This window comes from Leopardus geoffroyi, chromosome A1 (assembly GCF_018350155.1).
Source record: "Leopardus geoffroyi isolate Oge1 chromosome A1, O.geoffroyi_Oge1_pat1.0, whole genome shotgun sequence".
Classification (NCBI taxonomy): Eukaryota; Metazoa; Chordata; class Mammalia; order Carnivora; family Felidae; genus Leopardus; species Leopardus geoffroyi.
Genome location: NC_059326.1, coordinates 200124671 through 200145644, shown reverse-complemented (window position 1 = coordinate 200145644; position 20974 = coordinate 200124671). Strand labels below are relative to the sequence as shown.

General features: G+C 39.5%; 1 protein-coding gene across 2 annotated transcripts in view; it reads left to right on the top strand.

Annotated features, from left to right (window-relative positions):
• The window catches only part of ITGA1 (integrin subunit alpha 1), a 164378-nt gene that overhangs the window by 77414 nt on the left and 65990 nt on the right, over window positions 1-20974 (top strand). For both annotated transcript variants that reach the window (XM_045438298.1, XM_045438288.1), the window contains exons 7-8: window positions 14447-14595; window positions 17914-18064. In XM_045438298.1, coding sequence (XP_045294254.1) covers window positions 14447-14595; window positions 17914-18064 — 300 coding nt within the window. The remainder of the gene's footprint in view (window positions 1-14446; window positions 14596-17913; window positions 18065-20974) is intronic.

Genomic DNA, 20974 nt, shown 5'->3' with positions numbered 1-20974 from the left:
CCTTGGTAAATACAGTTTCATAGGGCTATAAAATTAAAGCTGGATGGAATTGTAGAGGACTTTTAGCCCCAAATCTCAATTTATGGAGGAGATAGGAGAGGCTAAGTAACTTGTTAAATAAAGTAAGTTGCTTGTTGATAACAGATCAGAAACCATAGCTTTCCAGCTGCAGTTCAGCTGTTTGGAGAAGTTTCAGGGCTGGTCCAGTCTGATGTCCCTAAATAGTAGGTTTCTGGTCCTTTTTATCTCATCATGGTTGCCCATAGCTTCCTTGGCCAGACCCCTTGGCACTCTGTCCTCTGCACTGACATACCTGTGACCAGATGGCTGGATCACAGCTCTCCCCTCTTTTACTGCCTTTCCCCATAATGTCCAATCTTCCCTTCCACCTGTTTTGTCCACCCCATTCTACTTCCTTATCCAAGCCTTTCTTTCCAAAGCTAAGAATAGTCTTGGAATGTTTTCTTGTTATTTCTAATATTTTTAGTCATCTGGAAATTTTATTTTACTTTTAATTTATCTATTTCAATGTAAAAAAAAAGTTTATTTATTTGTAGCTATCTGTGGACATTAGTGCAGCAGTGACATGTTTGGAGTTACTCTACAACTCCTGGAAGGAAATCTACAAGGCTATCTTACAAAAATAATCACCGCTTCAGTGGGGTTCTGTGCCCATGACTCAGTTTTGTAAAGACCTCAGTTTTGTAAACAATCAATTGTTTATATGCTCAACCTGTTCTGCTATAGTTTTGATGTTTCTGTCTACTAGAACTGTAATTAATTTTCTATTTCTGTAGTGAAAGTCCTAATAGAGGAGCTATTCTGCCAGCCACCAGTTCAAGTCTAGCCTGCCAGGGTTGTATACCTTTCTTGGCGGCAGGGGGAGAACAATCACTTTATTCAGAGGAATGGGGGCCAGCCCTTAGAGTTCAGATGCTACCAGACTAGGGGAGGGAAACGAACATACTCTGAGGCAGAAGAGTCGGGTTACTTGTTTCCAGGACCCGATTCCACAAAGGGCAAGATTTCAAAATGCAACCCTGTGCACTGAGTCATTTGTAGTATCCACTGACTTCACCCAGGGAAACCTGCTTCCTAAAGAGAGAGGAGCTGCTTAAATGGCTGAATTTTTATGTCACATTTTGCTTGTATCATTCATTGTGGAGTTTAGCCATACTCCTTCATTCATTTATTCAAGTATGTTTCCTGAGGGTTTACAATGTACTCGGCTCTGTGCTGGGGCTTGGATAATCATGGAGACAAGACAGACACAGCCACTGCCCTCATAGAGCTTCTGCTGTAATGCAGTGTTTCTCCAAAAGAGGCTTATAGAACTTCTCTTCCCAAATCCCTGAGGTGCTTGGGCTGTACCCCGGATTTCAGAATCAGTCTCTCAGAGTGGGACTATAGAGCCTGCATTTTAAGTAAGCAACCTACATGATTCTTAAACACATTAAAGTTTGAGAAACACAGGACTAATGCATTATTACATATTGATGTGTGTGTGTGTTTCTGCTGCATCTCTAGATACAGACTTTATATCATCTTTTAATTCTTGTCATTGGCCAGACAGTGCTTTGCTGTGACAGAGTGGGTTCTTAATGAGACCCTGTTGAATAAGTGTGTATATCATAATTAATGCTTTTTAAAATTTTTTTCTGATAGGTGAACATTTAATGAGACTTTTTTTCTATAACTGGCATTTTAATATTCTATTAAACACTTTTATATTTGGGCTTTAGTGTTTATACTTTAGTATTTTCTAATCTTTTCTATTTTGACTTAAGTTGTGTTAATGACTAGTTTCATAAGTTATTCTCTAAGTGAAGGGGATTGAAAAGGACATATTTACTACTAAGCCATCACTTTTGCTGAAGTGGTGAAAAGGGTCTTAACACCTTTAAATTCCCTTTAAAGTTTGATCTTCCTTTAGTGGATTCAGAAAAGAAATTTGTTCATATAAATTTTGGAAAAATATTTACTTTTGGAAAAATACTCTTCAAAGAAATGTGTACTGAAAAGCATGGTTATCATTCATGTGGTCTTATAGTAATTCTCTCCAAAAACACAATTTATTTTAACAACCATTTTCCTCCCTGACTGACTATAATATAATTTAAATAGGTTTTGTGTATGTGTGTGTGTGTGTGTGTGTGTGTGTGTGTGTGGGTGGGTGGGTGTGTGTGTGGGGGGGAGTGTATGTCTTTTGTTTTTGTTTGTTTTCAATTACAACACCCAATTCTGCCCTAAGATTGGCAGAATCTGCTTCTGGATTTTTTTCTCCCCATAACTTATCCTCCCTACCTCCATTCCTGAAAGGGAAAGATGTAAAAACAAACTGTGAGGGGGAATACCCAGAAGGAGCTGCCAAGATAGAAAGCTAAGACATGGATGGAGGACTCTTCACCCATATCAAGGGTATAAAGGAATTCAGAATGGAGTTAAGAGGATTTCTGAAGAAGATTTCTCTGCAAGCAGAGCCTAGTGAGAAAGGCTTCGGTGGGTTCACAATGAGCTTGATGTGTTCTCTAAAGTTGGGACACACAGTTGACTAGTGCTTCACTCCTGCCTGAAATACCTAAAGGGCAAGATAGCAGCTGTCTAGCTGCTGACAGGCAAGTCAGATGAGAGGGAGCTGCAGTCAGATTTCCCTGCAGTCCCAAGGTCTGTCATTACAAAGAATGTGTATATTCATGGATCATCACAGAGTCATGTTAGGTCCTGCCCTCAGACTCTTCTGGAGGTGAGCAGAGACTTCTGCACGAAAAAGCGGAAGATATCCCTGATGAGGGCAGTAGTGACATGTATTCACTTGGACAAGGAAGTAGGTGAAGAGAAATCTGCAGAGAACCCACAAGAAAGTTGTTAGCACCTGGTAGCACCTGATCCATCTCAGGATAGCACTGGTCAAGTAAAAATTCCTATACCCTTTATTTATCTCCGTTACCCCTGTCCCCGGAGAGGTCAGAGACTACAGTTAACAATCTAAGGGGAGATGAGTAAAGAAACAAAGAAAGAAACAGCCACCTATGCGCTTTCTCAACTACATGCTTCTCATCTCCTGAAAGGCTTAGTGAGGGGAGAAGACGTACTATGAATCAACTTTGATATTTTGTCTCCTAGAGTGTGTTTTAATCTAGGTTGAACCATATGAAATTGTTGCTATTTGATCATTTTTGACCTACAAATACAGCAATTTCATGTGGTATGACCTACATTAAAATACAATTGACTCGGGGTGCCTCGGTGGCTCAGTCGGTTGAGTTTCCAGCTTCGGTTCAGGTCATGATCTCATGGCTCGTGATTTCGAGCCCCATGTTGGGCTCTGTGCTGCCAGCACAGAGCCTGCAGCTTCCTTTGGATTCTGTGTCTCCCTCTCTCTCTGCCTTTCCCCTGCTCACTCTCTCTCTCTAGCTCCCAAAAATAAATAAACATTAAAAATTAAAAAAAAAAAATACAGTTGACTCTAGGATAATGTGAAGGTTGGGGCACTGACTTGCTGTGCAGTCAAAAATCTGCATATAACTTTGACTCCCCCAGAACTTAACTACTAATAGCCTACTGTTGACTGAAAGCCCTGCCAATAACATAGCAGTGGATTAACACATATTGTATGTTTTATGGATTATATGCCATATTCTACAATAAAGTAAGCTAGAGAAAAGAAAATGCTATTATGAAAATCATAAAGAAGGGGCACTTGGGTGGCTCAGTCAGCTAAGCTTCTGACTGTTGATTTTGGCTCAGGTGATGACCTTACTATTAGGGAGATCTAGCCACATTGGGCTTTGTGCTGACAGCTTAGAGCCTACTTGGGATCCTCTGTATTCCCTCTCTCTCTGCCCCTCCCCCATTCACTGTCTTGCTCTCTCTCTCTTTCTCTCTCTGTCTCGAAAACAAATAAACTTTTAAAAAAGAAAATCATCAAGAGAGAATACATTTACAGTACTACACTGTATTTACCCAAAAAATTCACATCTAAGTGGACCCGCACAGTTCAAACCCGTGTTGTTCAAGGATCAATTATATAGGTCTTTTCTTTTTTAATAGATATCTTAAAACTATTAAGGCACTTATCTTTCTATCCAGGGAGAATAGAAGAACTTCACCCTAAATAAATTTTAAAGGGATCACGGGCCAAAAAAAAAATCACGTCATTCTGACTGCACCTCATGAATTCTTGTGTACTGTATTGATTACGGCTATACACTTAGTACAACAGGTAAAGATAAAATATGATGGCCTATTGTCTGCATCCATAGATTTGTCATTTAGTAATTGCATGTATTGAAAGATAGTTGCAAAGAAATGAAAGGAATTGTCAACTCCACAAAGGAAAAAACAAACAAACAGAGAGGAAGGGAGAAAGACAGAAAACTTAAACTTGCATTGAAGTTTCCACATGACAATCAGTGTACATTAGGGGACGCAGCATAAGTGACAAAAACATCAACTCCAAATAGCTACTCAAAGGTTCGTACAGGTTTCTGTGTGGTCCCATTAAGACTTTTGCAAACATAGTGAAGGAATTTTTGTCAACCAATTTTTTTACCCAAGACAGAGTAAAGGCTATAAAATTGCCTTTAAAAAAAAACCACCTATAAAAACAAACCTGAAACACTCTGAGCTTGCCATAAAAGATATGATGGTATAAACATTGTGGAGGTCTTATCGATCCTCAATACCTAAACATAACACTGCTTTTAATAATAAATGAGAATGATATAAATATGCCAAATACGAGTGCATTACACTAAATAAAACTAGTAAATTGTGAGGCTTGATATAAAAGTGAAATATACTAATGGAACAATGTCTAGATTGTTGCTATCAAAAGCACAGCATAGCATTAAACCAGGCAAAATGAAAGAGAGAGATTAATTAAATTTTAGGAATATTATTTATCTTTCTTTTTACTGCACGTTTTATGGCCATTTCCCCTGAAGCCTTATTTGTTGTTTTGAAGTCTAAATAGAAGCCTGAAGGCACCTTGCAGCTGAATCCTTGTCAATCAGGCTATAGTGTCTGACAGCGGTACTGTGAATAAGGTGAATCTTCTCTGTCACTAGCCACCCAATCTGCATTCTCCCCTACCTCCATCCCTGAGCTATCTTTCCAAGGTAAAATTCAGGTCATAGCATTTCCCTGGGTAAAAATCTCCTGCCTTTGCCTGCTGAGTAATATCCAAGCTCCCCAGTGGATTGGAAAGCGTCTGTCACCTGGCGCCACTCATTCCCACTGCCGCCTGCCTCCCTGGTGCCTTCTTGCCTCTCTTCTGGCTCTGCAGCCACTCCTCCCCTCGCTTTCCCTAAACACATCTCCAGTGTCCACAGGAGCCCCTCCCCAGAGTGCCCTTCTCTATCCCAAGCCCTAGGTGCTAGGTGACTTAGTTCCAGTGTCACTGTCTCTGTCATGTTCCATGATCTTTCCACCCATCTTCCCACAAACAATCCCCTCCCCTCTGTCCCCATAAGTTCTACTCACTCTTCACTTACAGCTCTCATCACTCAGTAGCACTATCTTTTGCTTCTGTGTCTGTCTCTCCTGGCAGACTGTGAATTCCACTTTGACAGCATTGTGCCTTAATCCTTTTATTTATGGGATACAGTTTAGAGTTTTATGTGTTGCTGAGCATATAGGAGGTAGATCATTTGGGTTGGAAAAATCTCATTGCTGGGACTTTTCATTTCTCCTTGTGTTAAAAATCATTGTCGTAATGACCTCTTTCTCTCAGTCTACTTCATGAAGTCATTGAGCTAGAAGTGATTCTTTGTGGGGGACCTCCCCCAGACACCCTTTACGTTAGGTTCCAGACTTTTCTTTGCAGGTGTTCCCGCCCCAGCCCCATTCACCTCTCATCCTGATTGCTCCCACAGTCTTCTCAGAACTTTACTTGTACTCCCTTATCCTTGCATTTTTGAACTTGGATCAATTTCATTACAGCATCATCCAAGAAGGCAGCTTAAGACACCATTTTCCTAGGACCTATATCTATCATCTATCAACTTTATGTTTCTGAGGACTCATTTCATTTCCTTATGATCCAGTCTCACTTATGCCTCCCTTCACAGTGACAAACAGTGAAGCCTGGTTCCAGCTAACATAGCCTCAGAATGGCCCATGCTGACAGTTCACCGGGATTACAGTCTGTATTATTACTGCATTCTTACTCCAACTTAATCACATTAGAAGCATGTGGTAGGGGGCAGGCTTTGCACCATAGTTTGGTTAAAGGAAATATAAATTGGCCGGACACAAAGCCTGAGCTCTTTTCATGTTCAGCAATGGGGGATCTCCCACAGAACACTTCATTGTTTTACCCTATCATTATCCCCCTAAAGAAGACACTGGGTTGATAATGTTAATTGTTGAATGGAAAGCCCAGAAACTTAGTTTGTGCTTTAGAAATTAAAATTTAAAGGGGCGCCTGGGTGGCTCAGTTCGTTGAGCATCCGATTTTGGTTTAGGTCATGATCTCGCTGTCTGTGAGTCCGAGCCCTGTGTCGGGCTCTGTGCTGACAGCTCAGAGCCTGGAGCCTGCTTCGGATCCTGTGTCTCCCTCTCTCTCTGCCCCTCCCCTGCTCTTGTTCTGTCTCTCTGTCAAAAATAAATAAAACATTAAAAAAAAATTTTTTTAAATGAATTAAAATTTAGCAACTGCTGTTATAACTTTAACTTAACAATACAAGGTATTAGAATATAATTCTAAATGAGGAAATAATTCCACTTCTTCATAACTCTTTGACTCAATATACTTAATAGCTATTTTACATACTTCTCTTTCTTAAACTTCTTTGTCATTCTGTTGTTACTTGAACTTCATGAAAAAAAATCAGAAGGCCCTCCTTTCAGTGATTTCATTTATATTTCTCACATTCACTTTCTTCCTCTTTCTTCTCTACCCCCTAAAAGAAATGAAAACCATCCATGTAATAAATTCATTGTAACTCAGCAGATATATATGAAGATATATATATATATCTGTAACTCAGCAGATATATATTCTTGATTAAGTATTAAGCTAGGTGTCATGGGCAATTAAAAAAAAACTGTAACTTTGTCCCTGAGCCCAAAATACTTCCAACTTAGAAATGAGGTAAAATCTTATTTTTGGATGAATACTATAATGATAGTGTATCATGAATATAACAAAGGTGAATGAGGCAGAACAATTATTTGATCTTTACGAGGAGGTAGCTCAATGTTGTAAAGCAATGTTTTCTAAATTATGTTGCTTGAGGTGTTAAATATGTCCTTCCCCCAAAATATTCCCTTAAATAGGAATAAAATATATCAGGTCTTTCAATTCATGATTCACAATGCATATTTTCATATTAAAGACTCAGAGCATTTTCAAAAAAATTTGCTTATGAATCAGAGTAGAGCAACTGGGAACAGAAAAGAAAGCCTTGGCCTTTTGCATTTGAAATTTGTGGCATTTTTTTTTTTTTTTACTTAATATAAATAGCAGAAGGAGAAAGAGAGGCAGACAAAGAGATAAAGGGAGAGACCGAGAGAGAGAGAGAGAGAGAGAGAGAGAGAGAGAGAGAGAGAGAAGGGACCCCGTGCTGTAAAGATACATGTTAACTTTGTGTTACCCATTGTTTTTCAAGATTACTTGACCATGGAATTCTTTAAAAATCATAGCGAGTAACATACAGAGGGTTCTAGTACTCCCTAGAAAAGGGGTCAGGGAATATTAGCTCATGGCTTAGCTGAAGAAGGATTGTAAATCTCATGCTTAAGTGGTTTTGAATAAATGTTACAAACCTCTGGTTCATATAACAGAATCCTCTATCAGTTGTGTGCCTGATTTATGTGATAGCCTGAATCTTAGTTCTCTTTGGTCTTAGATTTAATTACATACCTATATCTTTTGTTCTACTTAATCAGGAAGTTCAAACTGTGTCTCCCTAGGAAGTACAGGCTTCCTTTCCAGTTGTCTCTGAAAAGTGACTGTTCTACTTGTTCTACTCTCTTTTTTTAAATGTTTATTTTTGAGAGAGAGAGAACGCGCGCGCGCGTGCGCTCGCAAGTGGGGGAGCGGGAGAAAGAGGGAGACACAGAATCTGAAGCAGGCTCCAGGCTCTGAGCTGTCAGCACAGTGCCCGACGCGGGGCTCAGACGTGGGGCTCGAACTCAGGAGTCACGAGATCATGACCTGAGCCCAAGTCAGATGCTTAAATGACTGAGCCACCCAGGCTCTCCTTGTTCTACTCTTTATAAGAATATTTTTTTCCTATCTTCCCATGCTGTTTTACTAATGCCCTAAGCTGCTCTTTTTCCATTTTCTCTTCAAGAAAGCCCACATCTAGCTGGTTGCTTCTTTTAGCTGCCATCCCTGCTTATTTATTTCCATTCAGCAAACATGCCTAGAGTCTTTCCATCTCCATTACTCCTCAGCAGTCTCTACTTAACTTCTACGCTCTGGTTTTTGTATCATTCCAACACAACTGGCTGCCTCAAGTCAAATATGATGATTATTGGCCATTTTTCTTTTTCTCAGTTCCTAGAATGATTTCAGTTCCTTATAATTTTTGACATGTTCTCCACTCAAGACTGCTTTGCTTCCTCTGTTCTACATTTGTAAACCCACCGTCTGTTCTTTACCTGGGTACCTACTAAGGGGACTGCATCTTCCTCCCTCCACAAGCCCTTTCACTGTGAGACAATAAATGTACTTCTGTCCTCCTGCCTCCTCAAAATCTGTATGCCTCACTTGGCTAACTTTTTATCTTGTTATTTCATTATCATCCTTATTTGATTCTGTTGCATATAGTATCAAGTATAAATCTGTTTTACCTGCCTTAACTTATACCCTAAGCTGGGACTAAACCTGGTTTATTAACTGGGTCCCGTTAATACTCAGCGAAGTGTTACATGTGTTTGCTTTGTGATTTGACCATTTTCCTGTGATGAAAATCAATGAATGCCACCCTTTTCTGGAAAAGACACAGCAGGCCTTATTCTGTCTGATTCGTAAGGAAATATGCAGCCCACTATCAGCCAGAGACCTACACTGAGCGTCATTTCCCTGAGATTTGAGATTCCACTGCCCCCAGTCTTCTCATTTCCCACACATCTTTATGTCTCTCTTTTTCTGCTTATCATTATTTCCCTGCTATCTCAGTCTTATGTGAAATGTTACAGTCATCTAGTAAGAATGTATGAGGGTCAATCATAAGCAAAGCAAAACAGCAGCATGGGATAAGAGAGTACCAAAAGCTATGACATAGTCCATGCTCCTTAGCCCTGCTTGCTCCTATATATAATGCAGTTGGGAGATAAAGCATGCATACAAAGAAGTTCAGAAGAATACAGTACTCCCAGGAGCAAAACAGACAAGTTTGCTTCAGGGGTTAGAGAAGGGGAAGATCAGTAAGCTAGACTGGCGACTAGGTGGGAAAAGTTTTGCAGAGAAAGTGACTCTTTGTACTGGATCTTCCAGAATGGATAGAACTTAGCTTTGTTGGAGGGATGAGGAAAGGCACTTGGTAGGGACAGGGTTCATACTGGGGAGTCCTAAAGACGTGGGAGAACTAGAAAGGCTGTTGAGTGACTGCAGGTCAGGGGAAGAAAACTGAAGTTTACCTTACCGGTCTTGTATTTCCAAGGAGCAGCTTCAAGTTTTATCTGTTTTCTGTTTTAAGTAGAATAAAAATTCCATTTAGAGTGTATTTTAAAGTCGTTGATGTAGGCAATGGAGAGTTAGTAGAGATTTTTGAATAAGGATGTTATGTAAGCAGAATTTCAAGGCAGTTAGCCTTACATTTATTTATGTAAGAGCTGAGGAGATGGAGCTGAGGAGAATGAAAATAGGAGGAAGACCAACAGCGGAAAGACCAACTATTGCCACGGTCCAGGTTGAGTGAAGTGAGGTCTGGCCTGAGCCAAGGAAGAAATGCAGAAACACAGATAATAGCTGCCTTAAGTCTGGTTTCCCAGAAGCAAACCCTGAGAAAATGAGCCAAGTGACAGTGATTTACTAAGAGAGTGCTTTTAAAAGAAAATAGTAAGAGATTTGGGGGATCAAAACAGAGTAACAACTGAGAAGAACCAAGGGTGTGATTTCAGGTGAAATCAAGGCCTTCAGCTAATCTGAGTCAAGGGGCTGGTCTTTCACTGTCTGTACTCAGGCATTGCCTGTGGAGCTTGGCAAAAGGCGATAAAGGAAAAAATTTCCAGGCACTCCTCGCTCTTTGAACCTTTGGAACAAAGCAGATCTAGCAATCCAAGGGCAGACGGTCATCTGAAGAGACTCATGTGGAGTGTTAGAAGCAAAGTATAAAGAAAGGGTGAGGCAACTGACAGTTACAAGTTATCCAAAGAATAAACTTATAGAAGTGAGATATATGTTAAGTAGGTAGAGAAAGACAGACAGGGAGAGAGAGAGAGAGAGAGAGAAGGTATAAAGCACTGATTTCTGACTTACCAAGAGGCTAAAATTTTTCTGCTGTTCCTGGTGTCCAGATAATCCAATAGTCCATAGTAGGTTTTATAAAATATGTAAAGTATTTTGAAATGTCAAATATTATGGCACAAAGCAGCCTTGTTTAATTGGCATAAATTCTTCCTCTTCTCGTGTGAACTCCTCCCCATGTATCAATGTGATACTGTCTTTTTCCTGAAGAGTTAATAGTTTATGACCAGAATTTGATTGCACTCAATAAATGGGAGCAAAATACGCTCATTAGTACAAAGGAGTAGGACTGTCGAGCAGTGTTATGTGCAACCACATTTGAGATTCATGGCCATAACTTTAAAGTGAGACCAGTCTACAATTTGTGTGATTTTTGTGTAGAAACATTTGAAGTCACAGAAGCACAGAAAGTAAAGGAGATATTTGGACTTAACCAGAGTTGGAGGTTAGCCATGTGAATTAATGGAGGGGAAAAAAGGTTAAAGGAGTTAAAGTTTGCAAGTAAATGATTGTGGTGATGGACCATGGAATCTAAGCTAGGGACAAAAAAAAAAAGTAGGATCTCTGAATTAATTGCAAGTCTTGATATGGTGAAGGAATTGGTGACAGACATAAATGAGCTCAAGTTAATGGTAAAACACTTGAAATTGAGATTGAGGTGCTTCAGTTTTTCCAGTTGACAAGGTCAAGGATAAGACCTTGAGAGTGGATGACATAGGTGATGTAGAGGAAAAGATTACTAAAGATGAGGAAGTCAAAGAAATAAGACTAGATTGTTCAAGATTTTATCCAAATGAGAGACTACAGTGTTCAGTAGACTCACTCAAGTAGTAAAATGTCCAAGAATAATGACAGGAATGACAGTTTTCAAAGTTCTTTAGCCTCCTGCCTGATCAAACAAAAACAAAGGGAAATAAAAACAAAGAAACTCTGTAAGATGTCCTGAATAGATGAGCAATTAACTTCCACAGCAGCATTTATTCACCTTGGTACCAAAAAATAAGCATAATGTTTATCTAAGTTGCAAAATCATTTTACTTTTATTTATACTGAACATTTCTATACACAAAGACAATGTTGAACCTTCATGGTTTCCCTTAATAATTATATAGTGTCTCCCTAGATTACTAATTAAAACCTATGAGGGTCATTGGGAGAATAATTTTAAATCTGTGTTGAGAGTAATAGATAACTATCCATAACACTTAATTATGATTCAAGGAAATAACCTGAATTGGATTTTGAGTGTATCCTCATCCATTTATTTATTTATTTATTTATTTATTTATTTATTTATTTAGCATAATTAGTTGGTTGTAGCCTGCTTATATTTCCAAAAGGACTTTTGGTCATCTTTATTCCAATTATAAGAGCACATGGCTTTGGGACTGATGGTGACAGATATTCAGTGAAAGATATATTCATAGAAGAGCAGGGCTATCCTGGACATAGATTGAGGGATTGCATGTTCAGTCAGCTTATTATATACCTTATCTTACACTTACGTATGCTGTCTTTTTCTTATTTATCCTATACCCAACTAAACAACTCTAAGGAATGATTAATGTGTTCTGTTTCTATTTTTAAAATATGATGCTTGTTTGTTTGCTTTACTTGTATTATATTCTCCAGTAGATCTCAATTAGCTAGATAGCTCATTGAATTCATCAAGTAACAATTCATCAATGGCAGCAGCATTTAGCAGAAACTAGTAGGATGAGGCGACACAGAATGCAGGGAGCTCAGGGAGGTGTATTTCTGTAGAGAGGAAGTAGACTGATGGAAAAAGCCCTGGGATAAAAGATTCACATCTTAGACTAGACTCTTTTCTGCCCTTTCACTGTGAGGAATATTTTAAACTTAAATTTCTCATTTATAAAATGCGATGCCAATTAATGTTATTATAATCTGAATAAATTAGGGGAAAGCTTTTCAAAAGGCATTAAAAATATAGGATACTAGGGGCGCCTGGGTGGCGCAGTCGGTTAAGCGTCCGACTTCAGCCAGGTCACGATCTCGCGGTCCATGAGTTCGAGCCCCGCATCGGGCTCTGGGCTGATGGCTCAGAGCCTGGAGCCTGTTTCCGATTCTGTGTCTCCCTCTCTCTCTGCCTCTCCCCCGTTCATGCTCTGTCTCTCTCTGTCCCAAAAATAAATAAACGTTGAAAAAAAATTAAAAAATATATATAGGATACTATTCTTATTTAAGCATAATGGTGTAATTGCTTCAAGACGTCTAGTGTACTCTAGAAGGTGGCTCAAAGATGATAAAGATTATTATTTTTTTAATTTTTTTTCAACGTTTATTTATTTTTGGGACAGAGAGAGACAGAGCATGAACGGGGGAGGGGCAGAGAGAGAGGGAGACACAGAATCGGAAACAGGCTCCAGGCTCTGAGCCATCAGCCCAGAGCCTGACGCGGGGCTCGAACTCACGGACCGCGAGATCGTGACCTGGCTGAAGTCGGACGCTTAACCGACTGCGCCACCCAGGCGCCCCGATAAAGATTATTTTAAATTAGAAGGTAGTCTTGTTGGTTTCTGCAAATGCCAGAGTATGCTTCTGGTTTCAAAGAAGACCCAGCTGTGGAAATGTATCTATGAGTCAGACATGTAATTAAAGATTTCTGACAACTGTAACATCCTCAAGGGAGGCTGGAAGTAGATGCTGAACCTTCATGCCACTTGGAAGTAAGATCAGAATTGGAAATAGGATGGGTATGAAAAAAGCACTAGAGGCAACTTTACCACTGAGCAAACTAGGCAATTGCCTTAGCAAGAAGGCAGTCTTGTCTCAAATTGCTTCCCCAGGACCCAAGAAATGAAGTGCCCAGAATTTCTACATTAAAAAGACATTCATTTGGGTATAGAATTTCTGAATTTCTCATTTTGGGGTGGGAAATTAAACAAAAAGTTATCTTCACTCACAATTCTTGATGTAGATTGATCTATTGGTTCACATCAATATTTAAAAGAAGGTATAGAAAAAGGATAAGAAAAATGGGCATCTGTAAGGGAGAGGGGAGGAATACAGAGCAAGGGAAATCCAATCTGGTGTCACTTTACCCTATGTATCATTTTGCTCCATGATGGCTCTGCAGTTAGCTGCCCACGTTATCCTATCTGTGCAAAGGAGGGAACGAAAGGAGGAAGGTAGAAAGAAGGGAAGACTGAACAAGAAAAGGGGTGGTGGGGAGAAGGGCTGGTGTGAGAGAAATGGAAGCTATGCCTGAGCTAGATAAAGCCTGACGCACATGTGTGCCCTCCCCAGATACATGCCCCACTTACTACTCATCCAGCCTCATCTGGTTTCACTTCCCCTCACAGCCTAGTCCAGGCTTACTGACTTTCTGTTCTCAGGACATCCCTACTTTTTTCTCATCTCAGCTTCTTCACATACCAATTGCCCTTGTGTGGATCCATCCTCTCACTCTGTCTCCGTCCAGGACAGGTCTCCACCCTCCTTGCACCTTTCAGTATCAATTTGAATATCACTTCGAAGAGGCCTTCCCTAACCCCCCATTTTGAAGTAGGGCCCTAGGTTTACTTGCTAAACCGCTTTTCCATTTCAGCCCTCTCTCCATAGTTTGCAATTGAACATGCATTGGAATGATTGTGTGTTGAATCTCCCTCTCTCTCTGATTCTCTCTCTCTCTCTGATTTCCTCTCTCTCTCTCTCTCTCTCTCTCTCTCTCTCTCTCATTTAGAAGCTCCATGAAGGCAGAGAGCATGTCAGTGCATTGTATCTTCTACCCCTCAAGGCTTGCCAGAGTCATTCAGTAGAAACTATTGCAGAGATAAACCAATTGTTTAAGAAGTTTAACAACAGTACTGTCATTCTTGTTCCTTGGGCTACGAATATCCACAAGTGGCAGTGGTTATTTCTGTCAGAAGGATTTGTATACTGATGAATTTTTGAACTATCTAAAAGACAAAAATGTATGACATCTGATCTACATGTTTAAACTAAAGAAAATTGAAATGGAATATTGCTAGATGGTTAACTCACAATGGCTTGGTATTTCAGGTTGGAATTGTACAGTATGGAGAAAATGTAACCCATGAGTTCAACCTCAATAAGTACTCATCAACGGAAGAGGTACTTGTTGCAGCAAATAAAATAATCCAGAGAGGTGGCCGCCAGACTATGACAGCCCTTGGGATAGACACAGCCAGGTATGTGGATTAAAAAATAGACCAAGGTAAAAAAAACTACACATGACCAACTGTTCACAATTAAGCCCTTTCGAGTGTTGATTGAGCATTTATCTTGGCAATATTTAAAGTCATCTTTTTAAAAAACTGGATTCCACCAGTCAGCTAATAGTTATAGGATCGAGTTTTTCTACAATATAGTCTCCCTGCCCTTCTTGTCTTTCCTGTTATTCTAAAGGTTTAAGTCATGGAAAATCAGTCATAAAAACTACTGTAGTCTAATGCATCATGTTCTTGGGTGCTAAGACAAAATATTAGTGAATATATTTTCCCTTTGTTCTTTGTTTACAGCTTCTAGGAACCCCATTTTTTAAAAAAGAGGATTAATATTCATCCACTTCTACTCAATATGTATTTATATCCTAGTATGTCCATAATTTTACAGTACCTAATTTAGGGTTATTGAAGCTCTCAAGTAAGAGTTTTTAAGAAGCCAAATTCAATAGCGCTGTCTTTGAAATCATTTTCAGTGCAAAGACTGAAAGAAGTGGAAAGAACTTCATCATTTGTGCACTCTTTCTTTCTTCTGTTCTCCAAATTTCCTCTAATTCATATCTCTTCCTTCCTCCTGCACCTCCACGGAGAGCACATAATCCACTCTGTGGTTGAACTTCATTCTATGAGAAGCTACAGAACTGTCCTTTGATCACAATGTAGAACATTTTATTTTCTATATCGTTCCCAATTGCATGCAACTCCCATCTTTTGTTGTTTTATTCATGAGTTGCCTTTAAAGCTAGTAAGGTTCTGATCAAAAACTAAACAATACCAAAATCACAGGAGATCTAATAAGTAATCTAATAAGTAATAAGGATCCTTCTGTTACGTGTCTTCAACTTCTGGACCCTCATCTGATTTTAAAGAACTAATTACCCATTCTCTCACTTCACTTGTCTGCTAAGATCAGTATTTTAAGGGGGTTAAAATAGTTAATATGGATATTCTGAAGAACTGAGATTTTATGTGCAGCATTAGGCCCCTAAGTGTTAGAGAAGCATGTGGTTCTAGTTATATGGGACTCAAGAGAAAATAACCACAAACAGATGGGGTAATTTTACATTTACCTGCCTTTCAGATCACCAATTTGCATGCACAGAGAGTGCACATGTTGAGGTGTGCTGAATGCACCTTCTTAAATAATTGACTAAATGTGACTGCACATTCAAAGTAAATCAAAGTTTTCTTTGAAAGCTCTGAGTCTGTAGGGAGCTGTGTATTTTCTAAAGGCAACCACTTAAGAATGAATATTCATCCCTGAAAACTAACTGAAGAAATATTCTGGCTGCTTTGCTCCTGCGTAAATACCACTCTAAATACCATAACCCTATATGGTTTTTGCCTACATGTTTCACAAAGGGTCTAGCTGTAGGGCACACAGTTTAATGAGTTTTGTATATAAATAAAACTCCATAGCGGTATTACTCAGTATCCTTGTACATTCTTTTTTCACATTGAAGCATATTTTTAATTGCTGTTTATTCCTTTCTAGCAGGGCCAATTGCAAACAATATTTTTAATTTTTTAGAATCCTTTACTTCTATTTTCATTGGATGGTAGTATTTGGGGGTCAAGGGCAATTTGCTGAAGATATTTGAAACAGAAAGAGTCTACTCAAGAGTTCTGCCAGTGGCTAGTTTTACATTATATAAAACCAACCCTTGTTTAGATCTAGCAGATTTTCTTTAAGAAATGTCTTTTAATTATCTCCATCAGCTGAGGTTCATTCAGTAATGACCTGTATCTTTGTAAGAAGTAGGAAGTTTTGGTGATCCTCTAGAGAATTAAGACCACAAAAAGGGTTGAATCATATGTGATATCCATGTCTGAACTTCATTTAAAGACTAGTCTTTAACATCTGTTTTCACCTTTGTACATATAAAGAAGTTGGACATCTACCTGTTTAGTGTAGAGGGCAGAAATATGCAGTTCCTTAGTGATCAGTTGTTGTTTTTTTAATAGCTTCTCCTTTATTTTGAAATTTTTAAGAAAAATCAAAAATGTAAAAGAAAGCAAACAACAAAATCCTATGTACTCACCAAACAAATCAACAGTTGTTAATATCTTCTCATATTTGCCTTCAGTCTTTTTAAAGAGAAATAATCAGAGATAAAAATCCCTTTGCCCACATCACTGAGATTTTCTCTCCTGCTCACAAGATACCTACTATTGTGCATTTACTGTGTACCTAAGGTACAACTAATGTGTATTGTGCAAACCATTTGGAAGGTTGGTTTAAGAGAAATGTTTTTTGGCATATTCCAAACTGCAGGTATTTGCCCTCACGACCAAACTAAAATATTTAAAAGGAGCATTCAGTACAACAATTGCTGCATTTTATACCAAAATCAAAAAAAATATTATATGAAACCCTTTCATTGTTTCATTCCAAATAAACTTACTTGACTCAAGAGAGGGAAGTGAGTTGAGTAAAAGAAAATAATACAGGGAAAGTGTGCCTGTGTGTGTGTGTGTGTGTGTGTGTGCGCGCACGCGCCTGTGGAGAAGCACAAAACAAACAAGAATTTAAGTTCCCTTCTCTTTCAGCTCTTTCCATAAATGCTTTTTGAATTAAATAAAAACTCCTTTCTTTGCAGTTAGGGCATAGCATTTCCCTTTCTCTCCGTGCCACCTTCTCCCACCCCATCCCCAGCAGCATGTGTCCTAAAACCTAGTTCAGACCAAATTTTTCATAGCTACTCCAGCCCCTTTTGTCCTCCATAGCCCTGCTTTATCACTGAGTCAGACCACAACTGTCTGCAGTCTTTTATGACCATGTCTGATTTTCCCCCATACTCCTGTTTTCCCCCAGCTCCCCTCCTCAGCTCAGAGGATTTCCATACTGTTCTATAAATGTCAGAGTAGATGTGGGGGAAGTGAGGACAGAGCAAAAGTTTCTGCCAAAAGCAGAAGAAAAGAGGAGTGTTTATAGAGAAAGGAGTGGCTGAGAGTGTATTTGAGATCTGACCTTCTCTAGATCTGATGTGTGCTCCAGTGACATCTTCCCTGACAAGTTTCCAAAGAATGAAATACTGCTGCCCTTTGTATATGGGATATGTGATGATCAGCAAAATGGTGACCTCTCCATCATCTGGAATAAATCTAAAACTATTACAAATAATGATCATCGTGCCTCCCAGCTTGAACAATGGGTGTCAGTGTTGATCTTGGAAGGACAGCACTAGTCTAGCTACAGTTGTCACTGTTTTTCTTTTGTTTATCACTTTGCCTAACTTGGGGTGGTGTTTTATTTGCCTTCTCTTTTCTCTTTGATTTCTTCAGGAAGGAGGCTTTCACTGAAGCCCGGGGTGCCCGAAGGGGAGTTAAAAAAGTTATGGTAATTGTGACTGATGGGGAGTCCCATGATAACCATCAACTGAATAAGGTCATCCAAGACTGTGAGGATGAAAACATTCAGCGATTTTCCATAGCTGTAAGTACAGGGCTAGAAATGGCTTTCATATTCTGTTGTGAAGACAAGAGGGGTGTGTATGTGTGTGTGTGTGTGTGTGTGTGTGTGTGTGTATATGTATATACATATACATATATATATATATATGTATATACATATATATATATGGATATATATATATATATGTATATACATATATATATATATACCCATCATGGTTATGTTATGAAAGTGACACAGACAAGGTTGAGAAAGGAAAAGTTCTCCACTTGAAAGTAAACTCTGTGGAGGCAAAATAGGGTTTTTGCTCCCTTTGTGTCCCCAGGAAGAGAGGGCAAGAGAAAGAAAGAGACAGAAATAGGGAAGGAAAAAGAAGAGAAGAAAAGGAGAAGAAGGTAGGAAGAGGAACTGTGGGGGGGGGGGGGGCGGGGCAGATGGAGAGAGGAACGGAGGAAGGGCAGGAAAGAGGAAGGGAAGGAGGAGATGGAAGGGTGGAAGGAAAAAGGAAGGGAGGTAGGAAAGGAGGGAACTGAAGGTGTGCTAGGTAAGAAATACAGTGCCTGCTAATTAATAATTCTTCCCACGATTTGGGAAGGTGGAAAATCAGGACAAAGCTCCTAATAATCTGCTAAAAGTGAACAATGGTATTTCCACACCTACAACTCTATGAGTTACAGGAAAGAAGCAAAAGGTCACCTAATTTTTTTGTCTACTCTGGACAGTCTACACCAGGACTTAGAAGAAGAGTCCCTGTTGGGGCGCCTGGGTGGCGCAGTCGGTTAAGCGTCCGACTTCAGCCAGGTCACGATCTCCCGGTCCGTGAGTTTGAGCCCCGCGTCGGGCTCTGGGCTGATGGCTCGGAGCCTGGAGCCTGTTTCCGATTCTGTGTCTCCCTCTCTCTCTGCCCCTCCCCCGTTCATGCTCTGTCTCTCTCTGTCCCAAAAATAAATAAACGTTGAAAAAAAAAAAAAAAAAAAGAAGAAGAAGAGTCCCTGTGATGGCAAGACTTTCTTTTTTTTTTTTTTTTTCACATTTACTTATTTTTGAGAGACAGAGAGAGACAGAGCATGAGCAGGGGAGGGGCAGAGAAAGTGAGAGACACAGAATCCAAAGCAGGCTCCAGGCTCTGAGCTGTCAGCACAGAGCCCAACGCAAGGCTTGAACTCACAGACCATGAGATCATGACCTGAGCCAAAGTCGGCCACTTAACCAACTGAGCCACCCAGGCGTCCCAGCAAGACTTTCTTATGTGGTTTTGTAGTTACAGTTATTCCTCTGTACAAGCCACTTTCTTGGCATTACTGGTGGAATGAGGAGGGATCAGGAGACTGACTTATTACTTATGCACTCTGTGCAGAGCCATTTCATCCCATTTCATAACCCCTCACTGTGCAGCCAAAGTGAAGCAGCCAGCAGCTATAAAATGTTTTCCTATAATTGCATTTAAGCTGGGCAAGAAGAGAAAAAGGATTACAGAAGAAGAAATTTCCTTTAGTTCCAAGGAAAAGCCTAGCCTGCTCTTGATGATGTAGAAGATATTACATATAAAGTACTTTAGCTCTTTGTGAGCAAATCTGGATTAATACAACAGCAATCCATTATTAATAACAAGTGTCTTTCAAATATAAAAAACAAAAAGGGGAGAGGGAGAGAGAGAGAGAGAGAGAGAGAGAGAGAGTCAGAGTGCTTTATAGCTCTTATTAGTGATTTTTTTCTAAATCAACTTCTAATAGTTCCATGAACTCAATTGAGTTCAAATTGAGAAGATAACTCAATTTTCATGGTGTGACCCCATGGAGAGGGACATTCAGAAAAAGAGAAATAAAACTTCTACATTTCAAACATGGAAAATAATTTAAATTGTCACTCATATAGCACTCTATAATCTACAGTGTTTTTTTTTCTGTGTCCTAGATACCTTTCTTTGCCCTTCATGGCACCCCAAAGAGAGGAGGGCAACCTTTATTTTCCCCATTTTATGAATGAGAAAACCAAGGGATAGCAGTCCCCATGACTGTAGGTCACATGGCCAGGTCTCCACATCCCCCTTGACTGACCACATGAACAACACTGCCCTGGGCTGTTCTTCCCCATGCCCCAATCTTTCTTTCTTCTGCCTCGGGTCTCTGGAAGGTGCTACAGGACTATCCTAACCTGTTTTCACTCACTTCCTCTAACTTCCAAAGAGCACCATTGTTCTCTCCACCTCCTGCTTTTTGTACCAGAGCAAAAGGACTCAGCACAGAAATGCTAAGCATGTCCCATAATGTGATAACTTTAAGCAACAAAAGACCCATGGACATTTTCCAGAAGTAAGTCTAAAAAAGGTGGGTGGGGGGGAGGGATAGAGGACAGTATATTTTGGAGCCAGAAAGACCTTTGTTCAAATTCTGCCTTTGTGAGAGTGAATAAGTCACTTAATACTCTGAGCTTCAGCTTCTTTATCTATAAAGTAGGGTAATATTATTTCTCTCTCTTTCAGATAAAGAACCAGTGAGATAATGACTATGAAACCATCTAGCACAATGGCAGGCTAGGGAACCAATAAATACTATTTTTCTTAAGGATCTTTAACTCAAGCAGTTTACAACCATGAAGTAATAAAATTATAGTGCTTTAGAACTAGAAGGAATTTTATAGATAAACTGTGTTGCCCTCTTGCACAGAAGCCTTCAGAGACTCCCCCATGCACTGTCAACCCTATTCTCAGCTTCTGAACCTTAACTAACGACTGTGTCCCGCCTTCCTTTCTAATCGTTCACTCTTGATTCAATAGCATGTGCCCTTTAAGGAGTCTTCTTAATATAAATTGTTTTTTTTTTAATTAAGGCAGGAAACAAACATCTCAGAACTCTAACTGCTTAGCCTAAATTGGTTTTCACAAAATCTCTTTTATTTACGGTAAGTGAGAATAAGATATTACCCATAATT